General features: G+C 46.3%; 1 protein-coding gene across 3 annotated transcripts in view; it reads right to left on the reverse strand.

Annotated features, from left to right (window-relative positions):
- Positions 1-3,957: 3,957 nt before the first annotated feature.
- GTPBP8 (GTP binding protein 8 (putative)) overlaps positions 3,958-14,985 on the reverse strand; it is a 58,484-nt gene continuing 47,456 nt past the window's right edge. For all 3 annotated transcript variants that reach the window (XM_033942008.1, XM_033942007.1, XM_033942006.1), the window contains one exon: positions 3,958-4,413. In XM_033942008.1, coding sequence (XP_033797899.1) covers positions 4,305-4,413 — 109 coding nt within the window. In that variant the 3' untranslated portion in view covers positions 3,958-4,304. The remainder of the gene's footprint in view (positions 4,414-14,985) is intronic.

Below are 14,985 nucleotides of genomic sequence, written 5' to 3' on the forward strand. Positions count from 1 at the left end.
TCTTGCATGCAAGAACCTCTCTCTATCTGGTAGTGACTTGATATTTCACACACTGTGAGAACTCTGCATACTCATTTTTCTCTCCTTCCCTTCCCAAATGAACTCCTCCCTGGGGACAGTTCCTGTTTCTCTGCCTTTCCAGCTTTTGCCTTTCCTGAGACCGATAACATTGTTTCTCTGAACCATTTCTGATCAAAGCCAGCTGAGAACAGAAAGTAATGAAAGGCAGATAATGCCATGTAATGAATTTCGTCAGGTCCTAACCTTCCCTTCTCCCTTTACATTCTCATTTCTTCTAGAACAGTGTCTCTCAAACTGTGTGCCCCAAAGAGATTCCGGGTATGCCACAAGAGATTCCAGAATTTTATTTTGAAAAATTCCCTTCACAAATATACACTAGAATAGATATCGTACGTCACGTACACAAGAGTCTGTCAATGTTATGAACGTCTGTGTGCATAAGGATACGACTGCCCAGACAAGCATCATTTTTGGCATAATTGGTCTTTGAAAACTAATGACAAGTAATTTTATTTTTTATAGAGTAGTTATCCTAACTTGAGCAACAAAGCAATTAAGACTTTGTTACCGCTTGGATCTTATCTTTGGATTTTCAGCTCTGACAGAAGTTAAATTGAAAAAAAAAAAAGAGAACGACTGCAGATAGTGGATGATGAAACGTGTGTTTGCTTGTCGACTATCAAGCCATGTTTTGAGTTAAATTTGCACTCAAACACAAGTACATCCAGCGCATTGATTAGCAATTCTATTCTATCTACTTTAGTTTCACCATTGTTACAATTACCCATACAAAGCTTACAGAATTTTAAATAAATGACTCTCAAATTTAATTTCTTGTTGGTTTTGCAATTTTATAATTTCATTTATAATGTACCACAAAAACATTTGCTCCATTTAATGTGCCACGAAAAACATTTCCTCTATTTATTGTGCCAGAGCTAAAAAAAAAGTTTCAGAGCCACTGTTCTAGAACATGGCCAAGAGGGTTTCACAGTAAATGGATTTTCTACTGGCCTTTCCTTGGTGATTCTGGATTTGTTCCTGTTTTCCAGTCACAGATGAGTCTTACCATCCTTCCAACCAGCCAGTTCACAGTGCAAGAATGAAAAAACATATCATCAGGGAGCACCATCAGCTATTAAAAGCCTGGAAGTATGCAACAAGCAGCTAAGCAAACAAGGCATCTGCTTCAAAAACAATCACAACAAAATGCAAAAAAGTCCAGCACTACAAACTATTGTAAAGAAAAGGCAGTTTTGCCACAAAATAAATATTCTTGCCATTTCAAGATGGCTCTTCATTTTTGAGGATTAGCAACCAGGGCAGGATTAACCAATAGGCCAAGTAGGCACATGCCTAGGGCCCGAAATGGTCAGGGGGGCCCGATGAAGGTAGGCATCAACATTGTTTTTTCCAAACAGTGATGGGCACCTCCAGCATCGATCGGCAACGCAGCTTCCCTGCCCCCATCGATTTAAAGTAAGACAAGCAAGCAACGCGGGTAAGAAAGGCAACGGGAACTGTAATTGTGCAAGCGGTGCTGCTCGCTCAAAGCTTCCCTCTGACGCAGCTTCCTGTTTCTGCCTGGGCGCATGGTGGGGCAGGGGGGTCCAATGTACTTGTGTGCCTAGGGGCCCTCAACAAATTTATCCTGCCCTGTTAGTAACACATGCTTCTTAAAGACTAAGGGTGAAATAGATTAACATAAGAAATAGATTCTGAATTTCTACAACCAAACTCTGGGTACCTTGCACTCATCTTCAGTCTAAGCCATCCAGTTCTACGGGGGTACGGCTTTGGAATCATGTGTCCAAATATGACCAAACAATATAGAAAAATATTTCAAAGCAGCATGAAGTAATTATCAATGAAATGTATGATGCAAGGATATTTAAAAGACAAATGTTAATTTTTTTTAATTGGAATTTATTAAGAGCCACCCATGGCAATGTAGAGCAGGTTCATAGTTTTCAAAAGGATGTGGTCCCAAGGTATCTGTTAGGACTTCTGGTACCTTGCACTCGAGAAAGGAAAATGAACCCATCCTTAGGAGTAGAGTCCTTCTTTACTATTTTTATGCATAGCAGCTCTAGTCTACAATATCCTTCTGGTATCATCTATTTCTCCACACCTTCCATTCATTGCTGCCACCATCCATCCAGGGCAGCGGTCTCAAACTCAAACCCTTTGCAGGGCCACATTTTGGATATTTTGGACAGATACTTGGAGGGCCGCAGAAAAAAAATAGTTAATGGCTTATTAAAGAAATGACAATTTTGCATGAGGTAAAACTCATTATAATTGATAAATCTTTCCTTAATTTCAGCTATACACAGCTGAAAGCAGTGCAACATGCAGAAAGTGAAGTTTAGATAGTTTTTCACTTTCTGCATGTTGCACTGCTTTCAGCTGTGTATAGCTGAAACTATCAGAAGCCATTAAGGATTTATAAACTATAAAGAGTTTTCCCTCATGCAAAATTGTGGTTTAGATTCTAAAATATCAACTGCAAGAGACAAGATTTTAGTGTAGTCCTCTAGGCTTTTTGTAGAGGGGATAATCAATGTCTGACTTCTGCCTGGAAAACTTGTGCCTTAAGTATCCAGTGGTCGCATCCGCCTTCAATTCTCACCTCCTCCAGCACCGGACACAACCACCATCTTACATCAAGCAGTCACCGTAAGGAGAGGTGCTGAATTTTGCGAGATTACGTACATATGCATAAGCTGCACTGCCTCCAATGGTAACCTTACATTCTAGAACATTGCCCGCCTCACTGCTATAACCTCACGCAAGTGCTTTCCTACATCTGTACGCGATTGTTCTCTCCACTCCACCTCAGAATCATGTACAGATGCAGGAAAGTGCTTGCGTGGTGCGACGGGGAAGCTCCTGTCCCAGCTAAAAGGACTACTAAACCCAGCAAGCACACAGCCCTGGTCTCTGGAAAACCTGGCATGGAGCCCGGACAGCCGGCTCAGCCAGGAAAGAAAGTGTAGCACAGCCCAAAAGCTAGGTGGGGACGGCACTGAAAACTAAGTATCTCCCCTATCAATCCTTTCCTCTAGCCCAGAACTTGAAAGCCAACCCAGGAGGGGGTGGAGTCAGACCCTGGGGTGTGTTAAACAAATTGCCTCAAGTAAGAAGCAAGCAGGTCAATCAGGGAAGCTCAGGTGGGTCTAATCCAGAGAGGCCAGCAACCAGCTGTGACTGCAGCTCCCAGGGAGTTCCTACTCCCCAGCCCAGAACGTTTCCCAGAGGCCAGCCCAGCAGGAGGGAGAGTGTAATCTCTGGAAGGTACAGTCAGGGCTGCCATCAGAAATTTCTGGGCCCCTTACTGAGCAATCCTATTGGGCCCCCCATGCACCCCTTCCCCCCCCTGCTGAACCAGCACCTGGAACCGACTCCTGACTCTCCCTCCCTCGTGCAGCAGTGAAAACAGCAGAAGGAATGCCCACTTCCTTAGTACACTTTGTTATGTTTGATGCTGTACTTTCCAAAGTAAGTCCTTGTTACGCGACTTGTGGATGTTTTTAAGACTGGTGCTCATAAAGGGGAAACAATATTCTTTTTAATCTTCACTAAATATCCAGTAGGGAAAGCATAAAGAGTATAACATTCTTTCCAATTTCCCTGCAAGTATTTATATACATATAGATATATATATAGAGAGAGAGATAGATAGATATCTCTATCTTTCTATATATATCTCTCTCTCTATATATATCTATATATATCTACGGTATATATCTATATATATAGAGAGAGTTAAAATGTTTATTTGCAATGGCCTGAGTTCATAAAATTGCATAAAATCATTTCTACTTGAGTAGGGAAGAAAATTAAGACTGCACAAGGGACAAGGTTGAATTTTTGTCCCCGCATCACTCTAGTCCAGAATCCAGGCTCCCAGGGAGACTTCATTCGTTCTCTTGGTGATTTCAAATGCTTGGGGACTCCCGTTTTATTTTCATTTAGCTTTTACTTTATGAAAAAAATAATTCTTGCATAATACAGAACATACAGAATGTATAATACCAAAAGTAGGCTGCAATTCTTCATTCTCCCCCATTCTATAATCATATACTTCATCTAGTACCTAATGATTCATTTTTTACATTAAAGTCACAGGCAGGGAAGAGCTTTCTTCTGTTACTACATCTTTGAGCTGCATATGGTTTAGTCCTTTGATTTATTTCCATCCAGAACTGGTGTTATAAATAGGCAAGTATTTCATAATTCTTGATTCCCTTGTATGTGTGCAGAGCTGATCATCAGGTAAATCATTCCTGGGACTCTTGCTGCTTGATGGCTGTATTCAGCAGATAGAGATTTCCTGTCACATGAGCAATAAAACATCTGAGCAAGTGAATCCCAGAGAAGTGCAGGGAGCTGTAGAAATAATGGGAAAAATTACAATCAAACCATAAATACTACGAGGTCAACATTCAGCCACAGCAGTTGATGAATGAAGTGCTAGCTATGGTGTTTAACTTTAAGCATATATTCTGTGATAGACATATACTTAGCAGTACTATGAAAATAGACTTAACTCATCAAACTAAAAAAGGGGAACTCAAACCTGAATCCTTTAAACCGACAGAGGTGCTCAGAACCAGTATGTTGGTAAGAAAATCACAAAACGGGGGCGAGCCCTTATATACGTTTTCAGTACTTTTATCATTGCACCATCTTCAATTGGTAGAAAGGTTTAAATTGTGTCAAAAAACATACGTGTTCATTCTTTGCAAGAGCTTAGCTTCAATTGTTAACATGCAAAACAATATAATAACTTAGCTTGAAATGAAGGCAAGGTGTTTAAGAAGTTGTCTCACTTCAGCAGGTTCTGAGGCGTTTCGCCAGTGGCTTCCTCAGAGAACCCACTCACGCTGGATGTCGGTCACGAGTAAAACTTCTTCCTAACAAGAAAAGATTGAAACACTGCACTATTTTACATTGTGAATGGTAATTTCCAACAATCTCATGCCGCCGCCAGTGGATACTTTATTCTTCTCCCATAATTATCCACCGGCAACATCGTGAGTTTGTTTGAAACACTTCACTATTTTACATTGTGAATGGTAATTTCCATCTTTTCTTGTTAGGAAGACGTTTTACTCGTGACCAACATCCAGCGTGAGTGGGTTCTCTGAGGAAGCCACTAGCGAAACGCCTCAGGACCCGCTGGAGTGAGACAACTTCTTAAACACCTTGCCTTCATTTCAAGCTAAGTTAATATATTGTTTTGCATCTTAACAATTGAAGATAAGCTCTTGCAAAGAATGAACACATGTTTTTTGACACAATTTAAACCTTTCTACCGATTGAGGATGGTGCAATGATAAACTACTGAAATTGCATATAGGGGCTCGCCCACCATTTTGTAATTTTCTTACCAACATACTGGTTCTGAGCACCTCTGTCGGTTTAAAGGATTCACGTTTGAGTGCCCCCTTTTTGGTTTGATGAGTTGATCATAATTTTGGGAACATTTTGCGTTTAAAATACTTACCCAGTGGTGTGATTGGGAATCGAGTATATGTCTAAGCCAGTTTTCATTAATTTTTAAGTTGGGCCATTTTGGATTCCAGTGCGCTGACGTGGAACCACCAAACATCTTTCTATGTGGGGCCAAAACACTGCTGACCAATGTATGTCAATGAAATCATAAGAATATGAGAATAGCCATACTGGGTCAGACCAATGGTCCATCTAGTCCCAGTATCCTGTTTCCACAGTGGCCAATCAAGGTCACAAGTACCTGGCAAAACCCCAAATAGTAGCAACACTCCATGCTACCGATTCCCATGGTCTCAATAGTAGACTAGACAAGTTTCTGGAGGAAAGTCTATAAACCCTTTTTAAAACCAGCTACGTTAACCACTATTACCACATCTTCTGGCAAAACATTCCAGAGCTTAACTAGTCTTTGAGTGAAAAAGATATTTCTTCCTACTGAAAAGTATTTCCCTGTAATTTCATCAAGTGTCCCCGCCTACTCACATTCAAACTTTATTGGGGGGTGGGTGTATCCTTAAGGTTATGAGCATTTCCAACTGCATTCTCTATTCTCCATTGAGAAATGCCTTGCCTTTCAATCATGTGGCTCTTCCCTACATCCACTTTTGCCTTTCTATCTAACTAACTAGCTACTAAAACTTCCCCACTAAACAGGCAGACCTCATAAATCTCACTATCCCCAAACCACTTTAACAGGCAGACTCTTTTAATCAGGCTGACCTCTCTAGCACACTAACCAACAGGCTACCTTAACTGATAATTAACTAACTATAAATTAACTAACTACAAATCAACTACTCTATCCCTCAGACCAAGGACTAACTAACTACCTCTACCCCCCCCCCCCCAACCTCAACACTTTCTGACCTTAAAAAAATAAATAAATAAATAAAAAAATATATATATATATATAGTAATAATAACTTTCTGTAAATGGCAGGTAGAACTAGAAGTAGCAAGACTTCAATCAAAACAGGCAGTGTAGTCACAGGAAGTACCCAGGCTATGGTTCGAGTACAGATGGAGGAGGAACCAGGACGGAGGGCAGAGGTCTCTGTACAGACCGAGGCCATCCCCTCAAAGACGTCTACAGTCTCAACACAGACGGAAGTAATGGATCAGCCGGACAAAGACCTTCTACTAGAGCTGAGGAGCCTGAGAGAGGAGATTCAGCGCCTAAGGAGCATCCGAGATGACCAAACCTTCATCGATGGAGTCATCCAGGAGCTATCTCAGATTGCGGATCAGGACCAGGAACCTGACAAGACCACCCTGGGAACACCCAAAGCATCCAAACCCGAAAACTTGAGACCAAGTGCTGGAATGCAAGAAGTAGCTGGTGACGCTGACTCCTGGCAGCTGGTGACTTCCTCCACAGGGAAACGCAGAGGACCTAATTCTGTCTCTCTCTCTCACATACAGGGCAGCTCTACATCGACACCACAAATCATACTTAAGAACAGATACCATCTACTACAGGAGGGCCCTGACAACGAGGCACTGCAGCAGACGGTTCCAGAGTCAACAGTCCGGCCCACCCCTTAGAAGCGCAGAGTGGTGGTCATCGGGGATTCGCTGCTAAGGGGCACCGAGGGACCAATTTGTAGGCCGGATCTGCAATCAAGAGAGGTCTGCTGTTTGCCAGGGGCCAGGATCCGGGATGTAACCTCTTGCCTTGACAGACTAATCAAGCCCCGAGATCACTTCCCCATGATTCTCATCCACGTCGGGACCAACGACACCGCCAGGAGCACCGCTAACAGCTTACCTGAAGACTTCAGGGCCCTGGGTGAGAAACTGAGGAGGTTGGATGCGCAGGTGGTCTTCTCTTCGATCCTCCCGGTAAGGGGCAAGGGCAGTGCCAGGGAGGATCGCATCCAGAGGGCAAACGACTGGATGCAGGGATGATGCAAGGAGATGAACTTCGGATTCCTGCACCATGGAGAAGCATTGCAAGGACTACTGGGACAAGACGGGTTACACCTGACTAGAAGAGGGAAGAACGTCCTTGGACACCGTCTAGCCCGCCTACTTCACAGGGCTTTAAACTAGGTAAGTTGGGGGAGGGTACGGGCACAAATTACCTACCTGGTGTGCTAAACTGTCAATACTATTTTGAGGCTGAGACAAGTAGTATACACACTTTCGAGTCTAGGGAAGGTTCACATTATAATTCTGGGTCAAATTGTAATTCTGGATATAGGAGGAGTACACATTGCAATTCTTGGTTGGGGGAGTGTACACACTGTAATTCCGGGACTAAGGGCAGTACACATTGCAATCCTGGGTCCAACGGGGTATACACATTGCAAATTGTGTGGAAGGAGTTCAAGTAGCCCATGTGGGAACTCCCCCACAGGATACACACATTTCCGTATTTGGGATAGGTACACATTGTAGCTCTGGGTCTGGGGAATCCGGGTCAGGTACAAGATATAGCTCTGGGTCTAGGGAGAATACAAAGTATGCGAATAATGCTAAAAGCGTCCAAGTAACTCAAACAGGAATATCCCCACTAAGACATAATAAAAACACAACATGGAAAGCTATGTATGTTAACGCACACAGCTTGGGAAACAAGATACTGGATCTGGAAACAGAAATAAGGAATGCCGACCTGGATATGGCGGCAATATCTGAGACCTGGCTCACAGACTCCCACGGATGGGACATAGTCATACCAGGTTACAACCTGCTTTGCCGGGACCGGGAGGGCAGATTGGGAGGAGGTGTTGCATTATATACAAAGGATGACATTAAGGTCACAAGAATCACAGATGTCCAATACACTGGGGAATCCCTTTGGGTTAATTTGCCAGAGGGAAGGACAAATGCCTGTATCTTGGCGTTATTTACAGACCCCCAAGACAACAGGATGACCTGGATATGGAATTGATTTGAGATATAGAGAATATCACCTTGCGTGGGGACACAGTATTGTTAGGTGACTTCAACATGCCTGATGTGGATTGGGGCACACTTACCGCTGCTTCCGGCAGCAGCAGGAGGCTATTAAACTCCTTGAAGGGAGCACATCTCAGGCAACTGGTGTTGGAACCAACAAAGGATCAGGCAATACTGGACCTGTTATTTACCAATGGTGAAAGTGTCACAGAGGTCTCGGTGGGAGACACATTGGCCTCCAGCGATCACAACATGATATGGTTCAATCTTGGGAAAGGCTTCACTAAATCTGCAACACTAACCAAGATCCTCAAATTCAAGGACACAAACTTCCAAGAGATGGGTGACTTTGTTCACCAGATGCTACAAAGCCAAGCAGAAACCGATAGTGTGGAAGAAATGTGGTCGACTTTGAAAGTCACCATACAGGAAGCGACGAACCGTTATGTTAAGCTGGTAAGTAAACGCCGTAGAAACAATAAACCATAGTGGTTCACTGCGGAGATCTCAGACCTCATCAAAGAAAAGAAAAAAGCATTCATCTCTTACAAACAATCAAGGGAACAGGACTCCAGAGCAGAATACCTGACCAAGTCAAAAGCCGTCAAAACAGCAGTCAGGGAGGCTAAATTCAACATGGAGGAATCTCTAGCAAAAACATCCAGAAGGGAGATAAATCATTCTTCAGGTATATCAGTGACAGAAGTAAAAACTCAGGGGGAATAGTGCGTCTAAGGAAACCAGACGGAGACTATGTGGAAAAGGACTCAGAAAAAGCCCAACTGTTAAATGAATACTTCTGCTCTGTCTTCACCCGAGAAGCGCCGGGGCATGGACCTCAGCTACAGACAAGGGCTGACTCAGTAGACCCATTTAGCGATTTCAAATTCACGCCCAACAGTGTCTACGTGGAGCTGTCAAAGCTCAGGGTTTACAAGGCAATGGGACCGGACAACCTGCACCCCAGGGTGCTCAGGGAGTTAAGTGATGTCTTGGCGGAGCCGCTGTCAGCGCTCTTCAACCTCTCCCTTAGTTCAGGTAGCGTCCCGTTGGACTGGAAGAAGGCTAACGTCATTCCACTCCACAAGAAAGGCTCCAAGACAGAAGCGGCAAACTACAGACCAGTGAGTCTCACATCAATAGTGAGCAAACTAATGGAAACTCTTATCAAACACCAATTAGATACGATCCTGAATGAAGAGAACCTACGGGATCCCCGTCAACATGGATTTACTAAGGGGAGATCCTGCCAATCCAACCTGATCAGCTTCTTTGACTGGGTGACGGGGAAGTTAGATGTTGGAGAGTCCCTGGACATCGTATACCTGGACTTTAGCAAGGCATTCGATAGCGTACCTCATCGCAGGTTGCTAAGCAAGATGAGTTCCATAGGATTGGGCGACACATTGACGAAGTGGGTTGGGAACTGGCTTGGAGGTAGGGTTCAAAAGATGATGGTGAACGGCACCCCCTCTGCAATGGCGGAGGTGATCAGTGGGGTGCCCCAGGGCTCTGTCTTGGGCCCGATACTATTCAATATCTTTATAAGGGACTTGGCAGAAGGGCTCTGAGGTAAGATAACATTATTTGCCGATGACGCCAAACTAAGCAATGTAGTGGGCAAAAGTACAATAGAAAAAAATTCAATGCCCGACAATATGATGCACGATCTACTCTTACTAGAGACCTGGTCTAAGACATGGCAGCTCAGCTTCAATGCCAAAAAATGCAAAGTTATGCACCTGGGTACCCAAAATCCATGCAGGACTTATACCCTTAATGGCGATATCCTAACAAGAACGGTAGCAGAACGGGACTTAGGGGTGATCATCAGTGAGGACATGAAGGCTGCCAATCAAGTGGAGCAAGCTTTTTCCAAGGCAAGACAAATCATAGGTTGCATACGCAGGGGTTTCGTCAGCCGTAAGCCTGAAGTCATTATGCCTCTGTATAGATCCATGGTGAGACCCCACCTGGAATACTGTGTGCAATTCTGGAGGCCGCATTACCGTAAGGATGTGCTGAGGCTGAAGTCGGTCCAGAGAATGGCCACCCGGATGGTCTCGGGACTGAAGGATCTCCTGTACGAATAACGGTTAGATAAATTACAGCTATACTCGCTCGAGGAGCGCAGAGAGAGGGAAGACATGATCGAGACGTTCAAGTATCTCATGGGCCGCATCGATGCAGAGGAGGATATCTTCTTTTTCAAGGGTCCCACAGCAACAAGAGGACATCCGTGGAAAATCAGAGGCGGGATACTGCGTGGTAACACCAGGAAATTCTTTTTCACCGAAAGGGTGGTTGATTGCTGGAATGGTCTTCCACTTCAGGTGATTGAGGCCAGCAGCGTGCCTGATTTTAAGGCCAAATGGGATCGACACGTGGGATCTATTCGCAAAGTAAAGGCAGGGGAGGGTCATTAGGGTGGGCAGACTGGATGGGCCGTGGCCCTTATCTGCCGTCAATTTCTATGTTTCTATGTATCCTGCGCCTGGGTAGAAAGGCAGAATAGCAGAAAGACACACAAAAACAATGGGGGTTTTCCAGTAGTGGAGTGAGGGGCGATGGCAACCCCTGCTCCCTACCCGCTCTCCAGTCATGCATGTGCCTTCCTCCATACCTTTTAACTCTTCACTGGCGTGAACAGCGACCAGCTGCCTGTGTTGGCCTCAGCCCTCCCTCTGACGTCAGATCCTGGTCCCACGACCAGCAAGTGACATCAGAGGGAGAGCCGAGGCCGGCAGGTTAGAGATGCTGAGTGCACCAGCGAAGAGCCAAAGAGATACAAAGGGGTTGAGGAGAAGGAGAGATGTTGGTGCCCCCACCAAGTTAGCGCCCAGGACAGTCTGTCCCCCCCCTTTGTAGAACACTGGTCTAAACAGTAACTGCCACCAGTGTCTATCTGTTTAATTTAGGCTTGCTGTGTACCAGAACTAAGGTGAAAATTGGTTTACCTGCTTATTTACTTTCCTTGAGCCCTGCCAGATCAGTTCAGATGAGTGGGATACATCCCCTAACCAACAGATGGCAGCAGATAGCACTGAAATTTTAGTGACATCATCACCTGTATAAGAAGTGGTATAGCCCTGGAACCAGCCAGCATGCTACAGATAATGGATACTGAAATACTTAAATTCTTACTTCTAGAAAAAAATAAAACCCCAACCATAACAAACCTAGAAATAAACTCCATCACATATCCCTTACAACTGCTGGGAATAATGATAGACAAAGGCTGCACATGCAACTTCAAATCAGCAAAACGGTTCAGAAGGCATTCGCAACTATGCGCAACTTAAGACAAATCTGAAAATACTTCACCAATGAACAATTCAAACTCATAGTACAAGTGCTAATCCTAGGACTCCTGTAACATACTTTACTTGTCATGCTCCACCAACATGCTAAAACAATTACAAACAGTCCAAAATACAGTCCTAAGACTAATATACTCGCTGAAAAAAATACGACCACATTTCCAAGACTCACACTGGCTCCCAGTACAAGCACACATACAACAAAAATTCTACTGCACCCTAGTCAAAGCCCTAAATGGAAATGGACCAAGCTATCTGAGCAACCACCTAATCAGGAAAAACACATCCAGATCAAGGAGAACTCAAGCACACTTTACCCACCTCCCAATCAAAGGCATGCAAAGCAAAAAAATATATGACAGTCTACTAGCCACCAGAGCAGCAAAAATAGACAACCACCTCTTAAAGCTGCTGCCACGATGCCCAACTACAAAGCATTCAGATAAGAACTGAAAACCGTACTATTTAAGAAATTTGTCAAATGATCTAACCAAACCGAATCGACCCTTCTCAGATCCTGACGCATACTATAGCTAGCAACCTTGTAATCTCCCTGGGAATGCCCAGGCTTATTTCTTGTTGTAAACCACCTAGAACTGAAAGGTATTGGTGGGATAGAAGACATCAATGTAATGTAATGTAACCGTGTTACAATCTAAGCTCATAGAACAACTCTGCTCCTGCTTCCTGCATCAGTACTATGCAGTCACACTATGAAGCCATACGATACAGTCATACTATGTATCCATCCTCTGCAATCAAATGCATACAGCCGTCATCCTAGAAACAGCAACATGCATCCACTATCATTAAGTGACAGCAATCAGCCTCATATATCCATCTACATCAGTGGTCTCAAACTCAAACCCTTTGCATGGCCACATTTTGGATTTGTTGGTACTTGGAGGGCCGCAGAAAAAAATAGTTAATGTCTTATTAAAGAAATGACAATTTTGCATGAGGTAAAACTCTTTATAGTTTATAAATATTTCCTTTTGGCTAAGTCTTAATAATAATACAGTGGTGCCTCGCATAACGGACGCCTCGCACAGCGAACGCTGCGCACAACGAACTTTATGTCTTGATCCGTACAACGAACTTCGTTTCACACAACGAAGTCGCCCGAGCTGCATCCTTCCGCGCAGGCACTGCGCTTAACTGCCCTCTCTCCGCCTGGTTCCCTCTTGCCCCCCCGACTCCCCGACACGATCGGGGCAAGAGGGAGCTCAAGCCCTCTTGCCCCCCCGACTCCCCGACACGATCGGGGCAAGAGGGAGCTCAAGCCCTCTTGCCCCCCCCGACTCCCCGACACGATCGGGGCAAGAGGGAGCTCAAGCCCTCTTGCCCCCCCGACTCCCCGACACGATCGGGGCAAGAGGGAGCTCAAGCCCTCTTGCCCCCCCGACTCCCCGACACGATCGGGGCAAAAGGGAGCCCAAGCCCTCTTGCCCCGCCGATTCCCCGACACGATCGGGGCAAAAGGGAGCCCAAGCCCTCTTGCCCCGCCGATTCCCCAACTCCCCGACAATATCGGGCCAGGAGGGAGCCCAAGTCCTCCTGGCCACGGCGACCCCCTAACCCCACCCTGCACTACATTACGGGCAGGAGGGATCCCAGGCCCTCCTGCCCTCGACGCAAACCCCCCCCTCCCCCCAACGACCGCCCCCCCCAAGAACCTCCGACCGACCCCCAGCCGACCCGCGACCCCCCTGACCGACCCCCACGACACCCTCAACCCCCTTCCCCGTACCTTTCTGTAGTTGGCCGGACAGACGGGAGCCAAACCCGCCTGTCCGGCAGGCAGCCATCGACGGAATGAGGCCGGATTGGCCCATCCGTCCCAAAGCTCCGCCTACTGGTGGGGCCTAAGGCGCCTGGGCCAATCAGAATAGGCCCGGGAGCCTTAGGTCCCTCCTGGGGGCGGGGCCTGAGGCACATGGGCCCAACCCGACCATGTGCCTCAGGCCCTGCCCCCAGGAGGGACCTAAGGCTCCCGGGCCTATTCTGATTGGCCCAGGCGCCTTAGGCCCCACCAGTAGGCGGAGCTTTGGGACGGATGGGCCAATCCGGCCTCATTCCGTCGATGGCTGCCTGCCGGACAGGCGGGTTTGGCTCCCGTCTGTCCGGCCAACTACAGAAAGGTTCGGGGAAGGGGGTTGGGGGTGTCGTGGGGGTCGGCCAGGGGGGTCGCGGGTCGGCTGGGGATCGGTCGGAGGTTCTTGGGGGGGGCGGTCGTTGGGGGGAGGGGGGGTTTGCGTCGAGGGCAGGAGGGCCTGGGATCCCTCCTGCCCGTAATGTAGTGCAGGGTGGGGTTAGGGGGTCGCCGTGGCCAGGAGGACTTGGGCTCCCTCCTGGCCCGATATTGTCGGGGAGTTGGGGAATCGGCGGGGCAAGAGGGCTTGGGCTCCCTTTTGCCCCGATCGTGTCGGGGAGTCGGGGGGGCAAGAGGGCTTGAGCTCCCTTTTGCCCCGATCGTGTCGGGGAGTCGGGGGGGCAAGAGGGCTTGAGCTCCCTCTTGCCCCGATCGTGTCGGGGAGTCGGGGGGGCAAGAGGGCTTGAGCTCCCTCTTGCCCCGATCGTGTCGGGGAGTCGGGGGGGGGCAAGAGGGCTTGAGCTCCCTCTTGCCCCGATCGTGTCGGGGAGTCGGGGGGGCAAGAGGGCTTGAACTCCCTCTTGCCCCGATCGTGTCGGGGGTGCCAGGGACTACACGGAGTCACCCACCGTACCACCCGATTCGGGTAAGCGCAGGTATCGGTGGGTGGCTTATTTGCGGGGGGGGGGCCTTATTTTACATTTTTTTCTAAAAAGGGGGGGCTGTCTTATTTGATGGCCCTGCCTTATCATCGGGGAAACACGGTAGAAAAAAAAAAAAAAAATGAACAGTTAAGTCCCAGTTTTTGCCGCTGAGACTCTGCCCTCTCACTGTAAAATTAGACTCTACTTAGTCTGTCTTTAAATTTAAAAAATGTGTGTTGTTTTAAAAAACAATTATGTTTTTAGATGTATCTAAATAAAAATAATAACCAAAAATTTATCTTTTTTTATGTCATCTTAGCATATTTTATGCTACAGAACGAATTATTTTTTTTAACATGTATTGTTATGGGAAAACGCGTTTCACACAACGAACGTTTCACATAACAAACTTGCTCCTGGAACGGATTAAGTTCGTTGTGTGAGGCACCACTGTATTGTCATTTACAGCTAAAGAGATACGACC

Source organism: Geotrypetes seraphini, chromosome 4 (assembly GCF_902459505.1).
Source record: "Geotrypetes seraphini chromosome 4, aGeoSer1.1, whole genome shotgun sequence".
NCBI lineage: Eukaryota > Metazoa > Chordata > Amphibia > Gymnophiona > Dermophiidae > Geotrypetes > Geotrypetes seraphini.